Below are 20,291 nucleotides of genomic sequence, written 5' to 3' on the forward strand. Positions count from 1 at the left end.
AAGCTCTGTGGAAAGTTCCCTAACAAAGTTCAACTTCCCTTGCAAAGTGACCACTCTATTTGCTTTGCTTTTGTCTCAAAAGGACACGTGATGACCAAACCACCAAACATTCTATAATAATGCTTTTGAAGATTTTCTTTTATCCCCTCAACTCTACGAACTCCACGATATGCTGTCCAAATAATATATTACTACACAGAATTCTATGAATTACAGAGATTTAAAAAATTACACATTACTGAAAGACAATCAATGCATTTTATTGTGCACACCTTCCGGGAACATCAGTCTTTTTTTAACATACTATTGTACTTGATAATGAGATTATACTATAAATACATTAGAACAGCTATTTATACTATGATAGGCAGAACTGACAGATAGATGTGTAATGTGTAATACAAGCACTATAAGTTAGAAAAAACAAGTTGACTGTATAGGCTTTGGGGAATAAAAATAACGTGCCTGAAATATGTCGTCACCCACCTTGCACCCCTATTCCACTATTTCTTTATCTTTAAAGCATCGCCTTCTGTGTCACACTGTCACCATTGTCACAGAGACAGAAAGGAACATTATTATCATTGTAACAAAGTCACCAAAATAGGACTTGGGGGTAATATTTCAAAAGAGACATAAGCAGCACCTGTTACAATGACAGCTGTCCAAGAGGGCAAATCCCTTTACAGCGTAGAGGGAAGAGATGTTATCAGCAATTTGGACCGCAGAAGCAAAACATAAACTGACAAGTATTTGATTCATACACTAAAAAAAGTTTTGATTTTATATACACTTTATGTTACATCATTGCGAATAGCACCCACCACCCTCATTCTAAGTTTGTAGAAATTAATGGGGAATCTCCAACATCCACACAAAGGCAATGGGGCTGGAAGATAAAGGATTAGAAAACCTGGGGTCGGACTGAAAAATAACAGTAGATTGATGGAATTTGAGTTGGAGGTGCTTAAATTCTCCTTTAATAGGAACGCATAGTTTGTTTTTTTGTTGTTTTTTTTTTAGAAATATGAATTTTCCTCATTTTTATTCCATGACCATGTTTTCGTTAAGCCTTTTTTAAGCAGTCAAATAGTAAACATTGCATAATTTCTACAGGTTCATTAACCACCTGCTGCTCTGGAATATATCTGAAGAAAAAAGCAGGGGAGATCAAATTTCACATTCTTCACAATAAAAACCATTCCTGCTCCTCTTTTCAGGCAGAAAACTACTGCCAGAAAGAGAAACTGCTGTCACAGGTAATTGTAAGAAAAAATGTTTTGCAAATAAAAATTATGCAAAAAAATGAGTTTATAAATGTGAACATTTTCAAAAATTTTAAAATTAAAAAAATGTAATTTCCTTTTAATTGGCCTTGTAATTATCTAAAGGACAAATGTTTAGGTTAGACTAGCCAACCTTCCATACATTTGGAAATTTAGATTTTTTGGGGGGCATGGGGGAGGGAATCACTGGCCTGGTAAATATTTTGTAGTCTTTCATACATCATGCCTTAATATGTGCTGACTCCATTGTAATGGAGGCTGTTGAGCTTATTTACTACAACTGAAGAGTGCAAAATCTGGTACAGCTCTATATTGAAACCAATCAGCTTCCAGGTTTTATTGCCAAAGCTTAATTGAACAAGCTGAAGTTAGAAGCTGATTGGCTACCATGCACAGCTGCACCAGATTCTGAGTGCTCCAGTTTTAGTTTAGTTTTTGTGTGTCTTGGATTGCATTGCAAAGTATACCATTCATCCATGAAAAAAAGGAAGTAAACTTAGCAAACCTACACCACAGTTAAGTATTAAATGTATACTTGTACAAAGAAATTACAGGATTTATATACTAAAGGAGCAGAGAATGTTAGCTTAGCAAACATTTAATACCCAACTATTTGCAGGGGCATTAAAAAAAAAACATGGTTGTATAATTGAAATTAACACGTGGGGTTGATTTACTAAAACTGAATTGTGCAAAATCTGGTGCAGCTCTGAATAGAAACCAATCCGATTCCAGGTTTTTTTGTCAAAGCTTAATTGAACAAGCTGAAGTTAGAAGCTGATACCATGTACAGCTGCACCAGATTTTGCATGCTCCAGTTTTAGTAAATCAACCCCAGTGGGCAGTATAACAAAGATAACATAAACAAAAAATCTGTTAAATGTTCCAGCTTTTATTAATTTGACAAAATAATATATTGTTACTTTAAGAAATAAAGTCTTCTGGATAAAAAAAAACACTATAGAAACATGCACATTCATTCTATACAGTTCCGAAAAAATCTATGTATTTACTAAGAAAAGGCAACTTGGTTGTTTCGAACAAAAGGAATACTAGTGATGTTCTTGGTTCAATCTAGTGTAAAGTCCAGAGATATTCATGGCATCTTTGCGCTGGTAATAAGATGCATCCCTTAACATTCCAGGGAATGTGTAATCCATGCCGGGGCGAAAAGGAAAAGATGGAACAAAGCTGTAAGGGGATATAAACCCAGGAAGTCCTCTGTTAGTTGTGGAATAAGTAAAGTGTAATGGATTTAGGTCAAGTCTAGAATGAAAGATATTTGTTTCACTTCCAGCAGCTGATGGATTAGGATGCAAAGGGGAAAAGGCAGATTTAGAGCCAAAAGCACCAAAACTTAAGCCAGAAATATTGATTGTTGCATCTTTTGTAAAGGTGTTGACATCTGATCCTGTTGGAGTTTCATTTTCCTTCACAACTTGTTCCTTTCCATTTAAAACCATCTCTATGGCTTGAACAACATCTCCCTTACAGAAATGTAGAATGCTTTCTAATATGCTCTGTTTATGGTTTGGAAAAACTTTGTTAAGAATCTCCAGGGGATCTCTGTGCTTCATGGAAACAGCAGGGATGCTAATATTAGAGGCACAATGGTCTTTGGTCCACTCATTTTCATTACCTGATTCCTGGTCAGAAGAAGACAGAGATCTTGGACTGTCAGCACCTTCTGATCTTCCCTCACAAATGGGCGATCTAATAGAATTTTCTTTATTTGGAGTCTCCAGATCCGAAGACTTCAGAGTTTGGCATGCATTTACTTGTTCTGCTAGAGATGTTTGTGACAAACCTTGAGAAAGCATGGATGAGCTTAATAATCTTCCATATAGGTGATCATGTTTTTCTTTTGATTCATCAAGTCCTACATAAAAATAAATTAACAATATTGTTTATTGTGTCATGATAGGAGCTTCACATAAACACATTTATTAATGCTAAACCAGTTAATTCACTTAAACCTAATAATCAAGTTTTAGATAAAAATTGGGGGGGTAAACCAACTTACCTTTCTTTATTACTCACAAACCAGTTACACTGACCTTCTACAGCTATTATTAAGAAGTGTTACATACAATTACATTATGCAACAATAAGTTCTAGCTGCCGCAGCAGAGAATTTAAGGCAATATAATGCAGTATGATGGCTAAGTGCTAAGCACGTGAGCATTGCACTGCTGGGGTCCTATACTCAATTCAAGAATTCCTGATACTATCTGCATTGAGTTTCTATGCATGGGTTTCCTCCCACAGCTCAAAACACACTGTTTTTTTGTTTATTATTATCCACTTTGGCACTAGTGTGTAAATCCAACCATGATTGCAATACTATTTATTGTGGACTTTTACATATGGAAACTCTAAAAATATATATATGCAAAAGCTACAATAATAATTGAAATATATTCAGTTTAGGTTAAAGAAAAAAGGCATTGCTATGTGACTGCATTTAAAAAAAAACCTCTACCCCTAACCCCATCTAAATTGTAAAACAGAAGGTCCAAATAAAGCAGAGTTCTCATGGTCATGCAGTGCTGAATGCTCAAGTTCTATGCTATTTTTCTTGCAGGTTTTGTACTAGACCCGAATGAGCCACACTCCCCTCTTTCTTTGATTGACTTTTATTGAAGGGACATGCTCAAAACCTATTGTCAATCTGTTGCTGTCACCAATCAGTGTGTTCCATCATACGTGTAACCTGACAGCAATAAGTCCTGCTGTCAGAATACAATGTCCTGGTAGTGAGGGATTGCTCCACTCATCTCATTTGAGTGGATGGAGTAACGCAGACTGAATGAAAAAAAAAACATCTATGGCCAGCTTTAGTTCTTCTTGTAATTTAACTGGCAGAACCTAAAAATTGATAGTTTGAAGAACAAGTGTAGGGTTTAGCCCAGGTTCACACTGACTGTGAGTTGCAAATCGTGCAAGTTCAGCTGAACTTGCATGATTTCAAACCAGCAATGCAGTCCGACTTTCGGGGCGATTTGACAGACATCTGTGCGGGTTCATCCACAAATGTCTATTCAGATGCGGGGGCGTGACCGGATGGGCGGGTGTGTGTTGAGAGGCAGCATGGAGTGAGTGTGAGCATGGACGCTGTGTGCTCCATCCCTCCTCCGTTCTCTCTCTCTCCCCTGGCCGTATGAACGGCATACTGGATGGCTCTGGCTCCTTTGTCGCTCGGTGCCTCGCTGCCCCTCCTCTCTCTCTGCTAAAGGTGTGCTGAGGAATCCTCTGGGTGAGATGTCATCCCCTGCACGCTGCCATGAGACAAGCAGCTTTTACTTTCACTTTCCCATCTCTACACTAGTCATGGAATAGAAGTCGGCCAGAGCTGGTACAGTATGGAGTCACTAATATAGTAACCAGATGCTGTTTTAAAAATTGTTAGACAATCCTCGGACTAGAAGTAAATCCTGGTAATATGACATCTGTGTAGTAACAGAGTTATTTATGTGAGTCAGTGTGTTGACCTGCCTGCTGCTTGGGTAATACTAAGTCTGGGAGCAGTGTGTGCTAATATAGGAAGCAAAGTATATTCTCCTTTTTTTTTTTTTTTTTTTTTTGTGTGTGCTGCTGACTAGCTAAAGCCCTGGGACCCCTGGGATCCTCAACAGATGCAAGGAGAGAGGTTTAGGTAGGGGTTACTCGGCGTATATACCCCACTAACCGTATTTTGATGGCGACTGCCTTAGCGGCATTTAACCAACTGTATAAAACTACGGTATAGGTGGGGGGCTGCACCAATTTATGTTGTAGCTGTGGAGTTTATGCGTGTATGGAGCTGCCCCACACCTGCCATCTAAGGTACTGTGGCTTCCTTCTGTGTGAGCTCTCTTTTTCTTTACAGGGGTGTATAAGAGTGTAGAGCGAAGAGACTTACCCCGCTTTATACACTTTATGGTATATGCTCTGTACAGCGGGTGGTTGAGTGCTGATGGGCGCAACGGCTTCCCTTTCCTCCCCCTCTCTCCTTAGTTCCTTATGGATTTGTGGAGGACGTTGGTAACTGTCAGTCACTAATTTGTTGCTGTTAGAGTATATTTATATCTATAAGTGTAAATGATGCAGAATCTACGTTCCTCTAAAGAGAAAAACTCGCAGCATGCGGCAGCAGTATCAGCAGCAGCAAAACTGGAGCAATATGCCCATGCCTCTGCTCTGACCCCTCCAAAAAAGGGGTCGCAGCAGAAGGGTCAACAAGGGGGGGCATCGGATAGGAAAAGCCAGGGCCAGCCTCAATTACAGCCCTTAGGGGCTGCGCCGGCTACCCAGCCTTCCAAATCTTTATGTAATAAAGGTCCAGGGCTAAGTGATCAAAACACAAACGTAAACTCGGAGCTAATAAATGACCCGAATTTACCCTTGAACAGAGAACCAACTATAACGGATGTATTCATGGCTGTAGGGGTGTGTAACGGATCGCTTAAAGATCTTTGTGAACAGATGAAAGGTGTTAAAGCAGATCTGTTATTGGTTAGACAAGATCTGCAGAAAACGGCGGAGAGAACAACGGCCCTGGAAGAAAGAGTCAGTGGGCTAGAAGATAATGTGCTCCCAATAACCAAAGAAATAAAATGGCTGAAGGAACAGCTATCTAAACAAGCCTCTAAGTTAGATGAGATGGAGAACAGGAGTAGAAGAGATAATGTGAGGCTGATAGGTTTACCCGAAAGGAGTGAGGGCGCCAACCCAATTGCATTCCTAGAAAAATGGCTGGGGGGAGCTAATCGGGAAAGAATCATTCTCGGCTTCGTTTTCCATCATAAGAGCTCATAGGATCCCTTTCAGGGCACCATCGGAAGGGGGCCACCCGAGACCCCTCCTCCTGAGATTTCTTAACTACCAGGATAAAGTAACCTTATTACGGAAGATCAGGGAAGCAGGGGAGGTTTTTTTTAAAGGAGCAAAAATATCGTTTTATTCCGACTTCTCTCCGGATTTGCAGAGGCGTAGGGTAGAGTTTACCCAGGCAAAACGCAATCTACAAAAATTTAAGTTGCCCTATGCTCTTTTATATCCGGCAAGGTTGTGGGTTGCGGCTCTGGGGGAGACTCTGTTTTTTAACTCCCCTGCTGAAGTTGAGAAGTGGCTGAAAGATAATAGGGAAAAAATCACGAATTTTACGTAGGGAATGGGGGAAGATATATTAGGCCGGGATATCAATAGGATGGCACGACAAGGTATTGGGAGGTACAGGGGCTGTATCTTTGTTTTTGTTTTTTTCTTGTTCTTGCTTTTTTTTTTTTTTTTCCACCCCTTCCTGCCATCTGTTAATGCTTTTTGTTATAAGGGGACGGGAGGGGATGGGTGCACACAGCTATTTGTGGGTAGGGTGGTGTGGGGTTGTGAGTGGAAGATTTGGTATAAAAGGTTGGTGTTAGTGTAAGAGGCAAAGGTCATGGTAAACCCCCAGGGGGTACACCTAGATAGGTGGGTACGGGTGGGGGGAGGGGGATGGGGTGGGAGGGTAGGGGAGGTTAGGTGGGGAGGGAAGGGAAGGGGTGGGAAGACGGGAGGGAGGGGAAATAGGGTGGGTAAATCATTCCTTACGAACACTTATGCCACTAGAAATTATAACGGAGGTATCCAGACCTTCTTTAAGATTATTTTTGCACATACAGGCACTTTTTATAGTAAATAGGTTTTTGGTTGTTCTACACGCACATGGAAGCAATGTCTATGGCAAATTTATGCCCAAAGTAAGGCTAATATAGCCAAAATGAATACGTGGTCTAGTGGCCAAGTACGCACACACACGGAACTGTTATAATAGTCACTAGGAGGAGAAAAATTGGTTTTGGGTTAGGGTTATATATATTAAATTTCTCTTATATCTTTCTGTTATATACGTTTGTATGTGTTGGGGTAAAGGATATTCCTCAGTCTTTAGATGTTAGCTAAGACTTTGAAAATAGGATCCTGGAATGTCAGGGGCCTGGGTACACCACTTAAAAGATTAGCAGTGTTCTCTATGATGGAGAGTTGTGGGGCTGATCTGGTCTGTCTGCAGGAAACCCACCTAACCAAGGAAACTATTCATCACCTACAGATGAAAAAATTTCAAACCCAATTTCATGCGGTGCACTCCTCCTACAGTAGGGGAGTGAGTGTTTTGGTAAAGTCTGGGGTGAAGTTTTCCTGCAGCCAGGTCAGGATAGACGAGTTGGATAGATACATCTTTTTATTATGTTCTATTGAAAACGCCAGGTATGTGGTGGCAAATATATATATATCCCTCCGCCCTTTAATCTGGATGTCTTGCTTAAACTGTATGAATTTTTGCTAGATAAAAAAGAGGTGCCGATTGTAGCAATGGGGGACTTCAACGAGGTTCTAGATAAAGGGCTGGATAGATTCCCACTACGAAAAAGCTCAGAGGACTCAGTAAGGAGTCGGTTAAGCTTTTTTCTGGAAGAAGTGGGATTAATGGATTTGTGGAGGGCACGGAACCCAGGCGTGCTGCAATATACTTGCTGTTCTGCATCTTACTCCGTGCTTTCAAGGATAGACCTAGCCCTAGGAAATGATAGGGCTCTCCAGATGGTAGAAAAAATAACATACTGGCCAAGAGGCATCTCAGACCACTCACCTATGGTAGTCATTTTAAATCTTGGGGAGCCTAGGCCCCGGAAGAACTGGAGTATAAGCCCGTACTGGTTTGAAATTATTAAAAAGACGGAAGGGATACTTTCCTCCTTAAGGGAGTTTGTTGAGATCAATCAGGGAACGGTGTCCCCTTCTACGCTATGGGACGCCCTTAAGGCTTTTTTTAGGGGGGTCCTGATACAGCAGATAGCTACATTCAACAAAGAGGCTAGAAGGGAGGAGGAGAGCTTGTTGAGAGACGCTCTTGAAGCAGAAAACAACTATACTTGCAACCCAACCCCGGAGACGGAAAGTATCTGGCAAGGGAAACAACAAGCATATAAATCAGTGGTTATACAGAAAGCAGAAACCAGGCGGTTACTCCAAAGACAGGAATCTATGGTGGAGGGCGAGAGAATGGGAAGGACACTGGCTATGCTAGCAAAATCCAATGCAGCTCCATCCACGGTCCTCGTGATTAGATCCCAGAGCGGTGAGGTAGTATCAAGCACCTTAAAAATAGTACAAGCCTTCAGGGATTACTATAAAAAACTGTATTCCTCCCAGAAGAGGGGTAAGGAGGCCAAGATGGAGGACTTCCTAAGGGGGTTAGACATCCCCACCATATCACAAGAAGAAAGAGATATATTAGATGCCCCAATATCTATAGCAGAATTACACCAAGCAGTAGCAGGCATGGCAACCCATAAGTCACCCGGACCAGATGGTCTTCCAATTGAGACCTACAAACACTATGGTGAAGTGTTGATCCCCGAACTGCTGAAAGTTTTGGGGGGGGCGCTTGAGGGGGGCCAATTACCTGCCTCAATGCTAGAAGCAACTATTATTGTATTACAGAAAGAAGGGAAAGATCCCTTGGATATGGCCGCCTATAGACCAATTTCTCTCTTATGCACGGACGTAAAAATTCTGGCCAAAGTGCTGGCAGCAAGATTGAATGGGGTTATCCATAAGCTGATCCACGAGGACCAGGCGGGCTTCATAGCCAATAGATCCATGAGCCTGAATATTAGAAGGGCGTTTTTGAATGTACAGACCCCAATGGTGAATGAGGGTTCGAGAGCGTTGATGACCCTTGATGTATCCAAGGCTTTTGATAGCGTGGAGTGGGGCTATATGTGGCGCGTGCTGGAGATCTTTGGATTTGGCCCTGTCTTTATAGGGTGGATTAGAATGCTATATACTCGACCCAAGGCAAGATTAAAAATTAACAACGAACTGTCGGACTGGTTTGAGCTGGAGAGGGGGACGAGGCAGGGGTGCCCACTCTCCCCTCTGTTGTTTGCACTAGCGATGGAACCCCTGGCCATTTCCATAAGGGGAAGTCGTGTGATAACCGGCTTCCAGAGAAAAACAGGCGAGGAAAGAATCGCATTGTATGCGGATGACATTCTGTTATTTTTGGGAGACTCGAGGAAATCGCTACCGGGAGCAACGAGGATAGTGGAGGACTTCGGCAGTTTTTCTGGCTTAGAGATAAACTGGGAGAAATCAGAGTTTCTACCGATAGACCCCATAAATGAGACAATAGCACCTGGTATGCCTCAGGTGGTAACAGTGGAAGCTCTGAAGTACCTAGGGATTGTCCTGACGAAGGACCCTGTTCTATATATCAGTAAAAACCTTGTCCCTCTATTAACAAAATTTAAACGAAAAATAGGAATTTGGAGACGCCTGCCTCTATCAGTTGCAGGAAGATGTAGCTTAATAAAAATGATATGGATGCCACAACTGCTATACGTCTTGCATAATTCCCCTGTCTGGATAGGTAAGAAGTGGTTTAAAAAAATTGACAGTCTCTTTAGGGAATTGATTTGGAAGGGGAAACAAGCCAGGATCCGTCTTGGAGTGCTCCAGCTCCCTATCCAGGAGGGGGGCTTTGCCCTCCCACATCCCGAGAGTTATTTTTACTCAACTCAGTTGCAGCAATTATTGGGCTGTGGGATACCGAAAGGAGGCACCCCTAATGGCAAGTTACTGTTGTTGAGCTCCACACATAATACAATTATTGAAGCCCTAGAGGCGGACGCGTTCCATGATAAATTTCCAACAATTAAATTGATAATCAAACTTTGGAAAACAGTTAAGAAAAAGATGGGGTATGGAGCCTTAACAGCCTACTCTCCTATTTGGAACAACCGTAATTTGCAGGAAGTTCTTAAGATAGGCATATTTAGAGAGTGGGAGAAGCTTGGTCTTAGTAAGCTAAGTCAATTATATAATGACTCTGGGTTAAAGAAATTTTCAGAACTGGTTAGGGAGTTTAAGCTTCCCCGGGGGTCTTTCTTCCTATATGTCCGGTTGGAACATGCCCTTAAAGCACAATTTAAAGCCCAGACTCCGAGATGGGAAGAGATGCCTCTATTTCAGTGCATAATTCAAATAACCCCCACTAGAGGGGTAATTTCAAGAATTTATGACCAATTAAGCAAATCGGTTAATAGCAGGGAAATACTCCTTGGGGTAAAGGCTAAATGGGAAGAGGAGGTGGGAGGAATGACCCAGGAACAATGGGTGAGAATTTTGGAGTTGGGAGCGCAGGTTTCTGTGACCCCTTCACAGAGACTCTCACACTTAATGCTGTTAAACAGAGCCTATTATACTCCTAAAAGACTTTTTAAATTTGGGAGAAGGCCCAATGACAACTGCCCCAGGTGTCGAAGGACGGGAGATCTCATTCACATGGTGTGGAGGTGTCCCAAGTTGTTTAGATACTGGGAGGAGGTGACTGGGAACTTGGGAAATATTTTCGGTACGACAGTGGCAAACGAGCCCTTGGCTTGTATTCTGGGGCATAGAAGAGTGATGGGAGAAAGGTTGAGTACTACCTTAGCTGTCACGCGGGCCCTGTTTCAGGCTAGAAAGTTGATAGCACTTAGATGGCAGGTAAAGGAGCCCCCCACCGTGAAAGACTGGATCTCTACAATGAATGAAACCTTGGGTAGGGAAAGAATGGTGTACATAAAAAGGGGCAATCTTCAGGAATTTGAAAGCATGTGGAAGATGTGGATAGAGAAAGTGAAGAGTCATTAATAGTGGGATCGGCATAGACACGGAATAGACTGAGGGATGGGCTTAATATAGGTATATAGGCAACTGGTATCCTTGCAGGCAAAGGATGCTATAATAAAGTGTTTCTGGATATGAACATTTTTAGTTAAATATATAGCTTAGTAGGGCATAGGATAAACATATAGGGAGTAGGTGGGGGGGGGGGGTCGGGGTATTAGGGCATAGGTAATTTGGTACACAATACAGGCTGGGTCAGTAGAAGATGGGCACGGGTAGCCCACAAGTTCATTTTTACAAACCTCTCTTCTTGTATTTTTTGTTGGTGTTTTTGTCCTTTTTCTTCCTTCTTACTGGTCCCCTCTTTCTCTAAACTGAGTTGGAAAAGGATGGGTCCCTTTGGTTATCGAGTCCTAGTTGGTGGGGCTTACGAGATGGAAGGGACAGAGGACTTGTTGGTAAAGAGGCGTATTGGAATCCGTTGGTCATTATGACGATATAAAAAGCAATGAGAAAAAGTATAATCCACTATGATGTGAATACGAGAAGGCGACAGTTAATGAACATCAAACTGATTTAGCCCTCCAAACACTGTTTACTGATGTGGAAAAAGAAAAAAACAAAAAAACAAAAAAAAACAAATGTCTATTCAAATTGCCCCCGAAGTCCCCAAAAGTAGTTCCTGTACTAGTTCCTGTTGGCATCGCACCTATTAGGACTGTGCTATTGCTAGCAATAGACGCCGATTTGGCATGCAATTTGACATGTCAAATTGCATGCCAAATCAGCGCAATGTGAACATGGGCTTACTGTTAGTACAGAGCGTATTTATGGCATGGACAAAAGTATAGCCTAGGCCTGGGGCCCAAAGGCCTCCACAGAGCTCTAAAGACCAACAGAGGTGTTTTCAGACACTGCAAGGTCCCTGCCTTTTAGAACTGTTGTTTCTTTAGAATTATTAAAATGCAAACTGGATATCATTGATGCACCTCATAGTAAACGTTTTATTTTCTAAATAAAAATGTACACACATCTAAAATATAAAATAAAAATGAATAAACTTCTGAACTTATCAAGAATGTTTAAGAAATACCAAACAATTATATTGTCCTATTTAACAAAGTGCAGCTATATCAATAACTAATTCAGTGTTAGTCGATTATCAAACATGGGAGGGGATGTAGTATAAGTTGAGCAATGATTACTATCAACATTTAATTTCATTACATTAAGAAACACCATAGGTTGATTTTACTAAAACTAGAGAGTGAAAAATCTGGTGCAGCTGTGCATAGAAGTTAATCAGCTGCTAACTTCAGCTTGTTCAATTCAGTTTTGACAAAAAAAAACTTGGAAGCAGATTGGTTTCTATGCAGACCTGCACCAGATTTTGCACTCTCGAGTTTTAGCAAATCAACCACTGTGTTAGAGTATTTAAACACTACCCTTGGCAAGCTGGTTATGTCAGAACTCTGATTTGTTTGCATTAAGCTCTCTACTGTTTTAATATGATTAGGAAGGGGGGTTTACAGCAGTGTTTTATCCTGAAAGTGTACTTAAAGCTGATCTCTAGCTTTTGGTGAAGTTTAAATAGTTTGTTTGGACCAAGCTGGTCCAAGTGAACTATTACTTTCACTAACAGATTCAGCGGCTGTGTGCTTGTATGAATTGTATTTAGTCTTAGCTACATACAGTATACATTGCTGTGTTCTGGCACACTCCTGGAGCAAAATCAAGTCAGGCTGAGAACTGCTCAAACATGCACAAGGAGTTTTGCATTCTATGAAAGAATACAAATCTGCCTCTGATTGGCTGAATCTGAGATTGTGACATCACCCATTTGCTTTTTGACCTCTGCCAATCAAAGGAAGCTTTCTATTTATTAATTCATAGAATACAAAGCTCACTCTGAAAGGTTGAGTTCCTCACACCCCGAATTAATTTTTGTTCTGTGAGTGGGAAGGGAAGTTCCCATCCCAGTGGCAGAACACAGCACTGTATACTGTATGTAGCTGAGGCTACATATAATTCATACATGCTCCCAGCCAATGCATTTGTCAGTGAAGGTAATCATTTGGACCACCTTGGTCCAAACAATCAATTTAAATTTCACTAAAAGCTGGAGATCAACTTTAAAAGAGAAGTTCATGAATAGGAAAAAAATAAATAAACACACATACTCACCTAGTTGAATGCAGCATGGACCCAATGTTGCAACTGTCCCCTACTGCCTCTAAGACTGAGAACTGAGCGATCAAAGAACACTGATCACTCAGACCTCGGTCTTCAGTGGCTCAGAGCTATGGTGGGGTGGGAGCGCCTGGCTCAGGCTCTCAGCAGTTCGCTGAGAAGCTGAGCCAGCTGCCGCTCAGGAATCTGAGTGATCCAGATCCTGGACCTGTCCAGTGATGTCAGTTAACAGCGTGCGCTAGCTCACTGTCAGCTGAAAATGGGTCACAGGAATGCAGAATGAAGTCATGTACAGTATATTTCATAGTCAATGCAATGCACACTTACATAGGTGAAAAGGTATAGAAAATCTACAGTAGATTTTTTAATGGACATTATTACTTTATATTACTTTTTAAAATACTGTTCATAAAACTGAAGCAGCCACAGGGTCACTACTGTCTGCTATTGTATAGTGATCAATGATCTCTAAGCAAGCTTTATATTTTTCCCCAGTGCATCAATATGGAACGGAAGACAAAGGGTAGATGCACGCTTGTGTGTGCCCATCCCTTAACTTGTATTGTCTTTCTAAGGATTTTTCATACTAATTGTAGCACCACATCTACTCTCTACATACAATATCTAGATATAATTTCATCTACAGTACAACTGTATTGTTTTACTGTACTTCGCTTTGATTGCTGTTAATATTGGATGGGCATGCTGTAAAAATTAAAGGAGTCAGGGAGTAGGGTTTTTCTCTTAGTAATACACTAACATTCAATCATAATATCTGTAAAAAAATCTGAGCAGTATTTATTTACTGTTTGGATACCTTAGGTATAAAGATACCATGATTGTATTTAAATCTGTTTTGGGTTAAGCACATTTGTGACATACATTTTTTAAAGCTTTTCATATTTTCTGTTTTACGCTCTAGAATTAAATATTTTACTAATATGTAACAGTTCACTAATAATATTACCACCATTGGTTAGTTTAAAATGGGCTTTTAGAAAATGTATAAGAACAATGTTATTTATTAATGTTGTATAATGTATTGTTATTATATAATTGTAATGGTACAAGAGTTAGTCTGTTAGCAAGTTGTTTGAAAAAAATATTGTCAACATTTCAACAATTAAAAAAAAAATAATTACTTTTTTTCCTAGACACATACATTTTAAATCATGATCTGCTGTGTTCAGGCCCAGAGCAAGGTACATACAGTGTTCTGACTTGATGCAATTTTCTGGCAAAATGTTGGAGAAATTAATAAAAGGTCATTAAAAGTCTGCTTACTTGGTTAAAGCATCACACATTTAAAAATTAAAATGCATTCTGTAATACTTTCAGTCTGAAACACTTCATCATACATGTAACGATACGTGTAAAGTAGTGTAAAGTATAAGTGTAAAATAAATAAAATTAAAGTAAAAAATAGCGTGTGTACACATTTAAAAAAAAAAAGGTAAAAAATATTTTTCATAGTCAGCACATTGAAGAAAACCCATCATGAGAGAAATACACAGGCTTCCACTTAAGAATATTAGTTGCCTGGTTGTCTCCGGTTTCGCCGGCCCGAAACAAGGATGAATATTGTCCAATTAAAGTCAGGACCCCTTAACTGCACTTGCATTCCAGCTCAGTGATTTATAAAGTACTAAAGCCACTAGAATAGCATGGCAGCCAGGAAACCTCTATATTCCTATAAAGAGATTACAATATGTGTATGTACTCTTTTATTTTTGCTGGGTTTAAAGATGGGCCTATTTCAGGCTAACTTTCAGAATACCCTGGAACTCTGCATAGATAAAAAACAGATTATCTGTTTTTTCTATTCTATCTATCTATCTATCTATCTATCTATCTATCTATCTATCTATCTATCTATCTATCTATCTATCTATCTATCTATCTATCTATCTATCTATCTATCTATCTATCTATCTATCTATCTATCTATCTATCTATCTATCTATCTATCTATCTATCTATAAAATCAAGTAACATTTTTGTTCAATCTGTGTATTACATTATAATAGAAAATTCAGTCTTGGTAATGTGACTGTAACAATTACTGTATTTGCAGTGTCTTGGTGAACAGTAGTGTCAAAAGGTCTGCCAGTTCTTGACAATGGCAAGGTCTACCGGGTCTTGGCAATGACATATTTTATGTATAAGGTAAAATAATTTCTGTAGTGTTTCTGCCAGCTTTATAACACTGTGATCTTTTCACATATATTCTACATTCATTATAGGGCCTTCTACACTTACACATATTCCACAACAATTTTTGATATCCATTACTGCATGTGTTTATACATGCTTTTGTTCATTTATGTGTACTTTTTATGTACAATAATGCATTTTTGCTTTGATATTATGCAATGTGAAGGAGAAGCATCAGGTATAGAGATTTTTCTTGATACAGATGCATTAAAATGCAAAAAAAATGCTTGATCAAAGTGTTTTGTGCATTTGATAATCACTATAATGGGCATGCTAGTGTCATTTTTTAATGCACTAAGCTGATGTGCATAGTTGTGAACTATCTATGTAAGAATGAAAAGATAATCTACTTGAAATGCACTTCACACAGGGAAACAGGCAAGTGTGAATAATCCATAGTAGCTTTTTAATACACGTGCAGATGTGTTTTTGACCTGAAATAAAAATAATAGCATGCTAATTCCTTCATTTTTCCTGTTTTAATATTGAGCCTATTTATAACAAAAGCTATACATTTCCCCATACTGGATGTTCTGCAGAGACACTATGATTTAACATTAATAGACACAAGTTAGGAAATGTCAGAAACTCTCTGTGACTTTCTTTTAGTTTAGTTTAACAGTGTAATAAAGATTATGCTTCTACTAGAATTCTTTAAGTACGGTACATATGCATTTATATTGAGGTTGCCATTATTTGCATAGTTTCGTAATACAGGTCACAGGTTATATACATTTATTAACAGCCTTACTTACATCTGTCAATGTATCTAGAAACATATAATATTATTAATAAAATGTAGTCCTAATAGGTGGTTACATGATATATCAATTATTGCTGTAGCTATTTATATGGTGAATATCATTGCTGTAAATTTAATGGGGTTTTTTAAAATGTGTTTATCATTCCCAGACATATTTAAATAGCAAGCATGCATTGGGGTAAAGAAGTACAAAAAATTTACTGAAGTTAAAGGACAGGAATGTGGCTGAAAGAACATTTAAAATTTGTATCATTTGTCTGATTGCAGCTTTGCTAAGTGGCATATATCTTCCACTAGACCAAAGAAAATGCTTTAAATGTTTTAAAGCACCTACACATTGAAAAATGTACACATTATTGACTGGCATAATGTATTCCTCCAATAACGCTCCTATTTTTTCTGTATATATCTGCCACTAGACTACAGCAAGTGCTGCAAATATCATATTGATTGAAAGAGAATTTTAAAAAAATATGTTGACCACAATGGTAATTTTTATGTGATATTTGGGTAAAATGTATAAGATGTAGACGTTTATAAATTTGTTTAAAACACCTATAACTTGTGTATACACATTATTTACTGGCATTACATTATTTACTGGCATAATGTATTTGCCTTGGTAACCCCGCCAAATTCTGTGTAAAACATTAGTTATAATCTTGAAAAAAATTTAGAAAAACAAATAAAACTGTCAGAGAATAGTGCTAATTAGTGATAATTAACATACTGCAAAAACGAATTAGGTATAAACTGTCATACAATCATACCATTGTATTATTTTCCTGTAAAACTATTTTAAATTTATTTTATCATTTGTCATTTAACTAGCTGTAAATATACTTCAAAAAGAGAACACAAAGTTTATCTGGTACAACTGGAATGTATTTGGAAAATCACAAAAATAATTTTTCCTTACAGGCATTGATTTTTTGTAATGAATATGATCTTCAAATTTCTATAAATAGATACATTGTAATTGTGCATAGTAAAGCATATAATAATTACAATAAATAATGATGATTACAATCTACAATTGAACGCTGAGCAGGTGATTTACTAAAACCTTGTCAGTTAACTGAATGTTCTATGTTATTTGTGCTATGAAATATTCAATATGGTTTTAAGACATCTGAGTAAAAAACTGTGTAACTTGAGTGTAAGTTTTAAGTCAACATAGATTTAATGCAATGTTGAACAGAGATAAATAGTGCAATGTAGATGTAACAAAGATAAAATAATGCAATTGGCTTACTATAAGAAGTTCATACATTTTGGATATATCTAAACTACATGTAAGTTTTATTAGATTTCAAAACATAGTATTAGATTTTATATACGCAACTTTCATTCATCTATATTTTGTTACTTATCATGTTTATTTGAAAATGGTGAATTTGAATCAATTAGCTTGTGTTAATCTATATTTGTCTTGTCACATACCATATAAAAAGATAAAGTGGCAAATTCCATATTGTTTCCAAAATGTAAGTGATCTCGAGCATAATGTAATTACTGTATTAACACCTTATAGTATATAAATAATATCAAACAAATATTTCATTATGACGCCATTTATTACATATTTGTATAATTTATGCTTACAAATAATACATTCATTATTTCATATTTTTGTCCTTGCTGGACCGGGATTTTAAAATTAAAAATATACTTCCAGTGAATTTCCCCAGATCAAAAATATATATTTTAACTTATTTTATTGTTTGCAAATACTTGTTTTGCTCACCTTTATTCTCCAGCTGACTGGGGACTTTCTGTGTTGTCTGTAGTTTGTGTCCTATGGTCTCTCCTCCATTTGTTCCTGGTCCTGTGTACATGAAATGTTGCACACCCCGGGTTTCACATTCTTCTTGGGCTTGTTGTCTTCTGAGTGCCACCTGTGCAGCCATGACTCGTTGACGCTCTGCTATCAAGGTGCATTTGGCACATGCACAGTCCCTCCAGCGGCAAAAACGTTTGTGCCCTTTAAGTGCTGATACCACTCCATGATTGCGGCACCGTGCGCATTTTGGTGTTCGTGGGTACATGGCTGTTCCACCTGTTCCTCTGTCAAAAGTCATCCTGGGAGTACAGGCTGCTGCAGCAGCCGCAGCTGCAGCTCGCAAGAGAAGAGTTGGGGGTCTAAGGAATGAAGCAGGCATTGGTATTGATGGTGGCACTGGCATAGCTGATGAAGATGAAAGAGGTGGAGGGGGCACCGAAGAAAGCATGCCAGGACGCAGCAGTGGTCTAGAGCAAAGGTTTCCACTGGAGTTGTTGCAGTCCATTGCTGCTTGGCAATTGGAGTAAGGTTTCAGCTCAGCCTAGGTTGCCTCCCTGGGATAATCTGAGCTGTGCTATGTGTCAAAAACACTGTTAAGCTGATATGTGTGACTGAAAAGCCTTCCCTCTGTCTCCTCCTTAGCAAAACAGATGTTCAGTGTGATTTCAGGTTTGTCAATAGGGGAGGGCATTAAAAAACTTTAAATAGAGGCGTAGCTCAACGTGTAAAGGGATTTCACAGGCAGGGACTTTTCTTATAGAGGGTTTTTCTATTCATTGCATGAAAATGATCACAAGAGATAAATAGCACTAAAGCATTGAGTCCCTGGTGTAGCCAGAAGAGATATTGTATTTATAATTTACCACTAATTTAAATTAACACTCCAGCACACCGTGTACAAATATATTTAAAATTCTAACACATAATTAAAAAAACAACAAAGTATTTAATTCAAAACAATAGATGACACAGTAAATGCAAACTAATAGATTAATGTTTAACACAAACACAACATAGTTAACATTAAATATTATATATTTTGGAGATATTTAAGACTGTCTATTGGAGATAGAAATGTATATAGTTATAAAACAATAAAAAAACTATATAACTGATTATCAAAATCTAAATGTTTCCAAATTTAGATTTACATTGTAAAAATGTAAGGTGCTATATTTATTAGGTAATTGTTGACAGCAGAGTAAATCTGGAACATTTAACAACTATGTATGTAAATAAATCAATACTTAAATGTGTGTAAAAAATGAACATTTATAAAAAATCTAATAGTGTAGTATATGTAAGTGCAATGGGTCTATATTATCTAATTTATTTCATAGTACTATAATATAAGTAAATTATAAAAATGAGCCCTGACTGTAGGCAGAAGCAATGGTAATTTTACATTCAGTACATAGGCTAACAAATATTTTTAGGCATTTATGTAGCATCAGCAACTTTAACAGCAATTTACAGAGTAGAATGATCCATTCACATCATACCTCAAAGGAACGTTCAATTGTATGCCTTTACCACTGTCAGGTAGGTAGACCAACAGTAGCAAATAATTTTTTGTGGAACTAAGGGTTTATTTCTCTTGAACATGAAATAGAAAACCCCTTTAAGATCAGTTTATTAAAATCTGAACAGTTCTAACCTATAGAGTATTGAAGTCTGAAACCAAGAAAAAAGCAGCTTCTATATACCTTTTTAAAAAAGTGTTAAAGATTAAAAATGATGATTTTTCCACTGCTAATTATTTGGCAGACAACAGGAATTCAAAGCTGACCTTAAAGTAAACAGTGCAATTAACACAAATCTTAAATATACTGTATATATAAATATATGTAGCACCCTGGGGTTTAGTCAGGGAACTTCTCACAAATTTGCTTGCTAAGAGTAGTCATCTTGGTCCATTGATAGAGATCTATTGATTTCTCCCTGTTTGGCCTTGTTGCACTTTTCTCTTCTACCACTAGGTGGCACTAGATATGGGAAGGGCAACCCAAAGTCAGGTTATGGGTATATGGGGTATCTCAGCCAATGGGCAGGGGTTTTCTTGAATTCCTTGGCCTGCTGGGAGAACCTATATATTCAGGTGAGGTCAGGTGATCGGTGTTCTGTGCCACCTGGACGGCTGCCTGGGTGGATGTGTGTTGTACTCCCCGGGCTGCTAGGCTGGAGATTGGACCTATCCCCGGGGCATCCGGCTGCCAGGCTGTGTGAGGGCCTATCCAGAAGTAAGAGAATAGCATAGGGTTGGGACTGCGTCTTGCAGTCCAACCGAAAGTGACGGTTCTGTCAGCGGGAGAGGTAGAAGGGAAGCTGTCGCCACAAAGGGGCCAACCACCTTTACCAGGGACCATAGTGAGTAACTGAAGAAAGTACCAGAACCATATTCTCACCGAACTGCACAATG

General features: G+C 38.7%; 1 protein-coding gene across 1 annotated transcript; it reads right to left on the reverse strand.

Annotated features, from left to right (window-relative positions):
• Positions 1–239: 239 nt before the first annotated feature.
• DMRTA1 (DMRT like family A1) lies at positions 240–18,532 on the reverse strand. The gene is made up of 2 exons (XM_073635983.1): positions 17,837–18,532; positions 240–3,165 (listed from the first exon to the last, which is right to left on the reverse strand). The coding sequence occupies exons 1-2, from the start codon at positions 18,375–18,377 to the stop codon at positions 2,339–2,341; spliced, it is 1,368 nt and encodes a 455-aa protein (XP_073492084.1). The 5' UTR covers positions 18,378–18,532; the 3' UTR covers positions 240–2,338.
• Positions 18,533–20,291: the final 1,759 nt, after the last annotated feature.

The sequence above is a fragment of the Aquarana catesbeiana genome, linkage group LG01 (genome assembly GCF_042186555.1).
Source record: "Aquarana catesbeiana isolate 2022-GZ linkage group LG01, ASM4218655v1, whole genome shotgun sequence".
Taxonomy (NCBI): domain Eukaryota; kingdom Metazoa; phylum Chordata; class Amphibia; order Anura; family Ranidae; genus Aquarana; species Aquarana catesbeiana.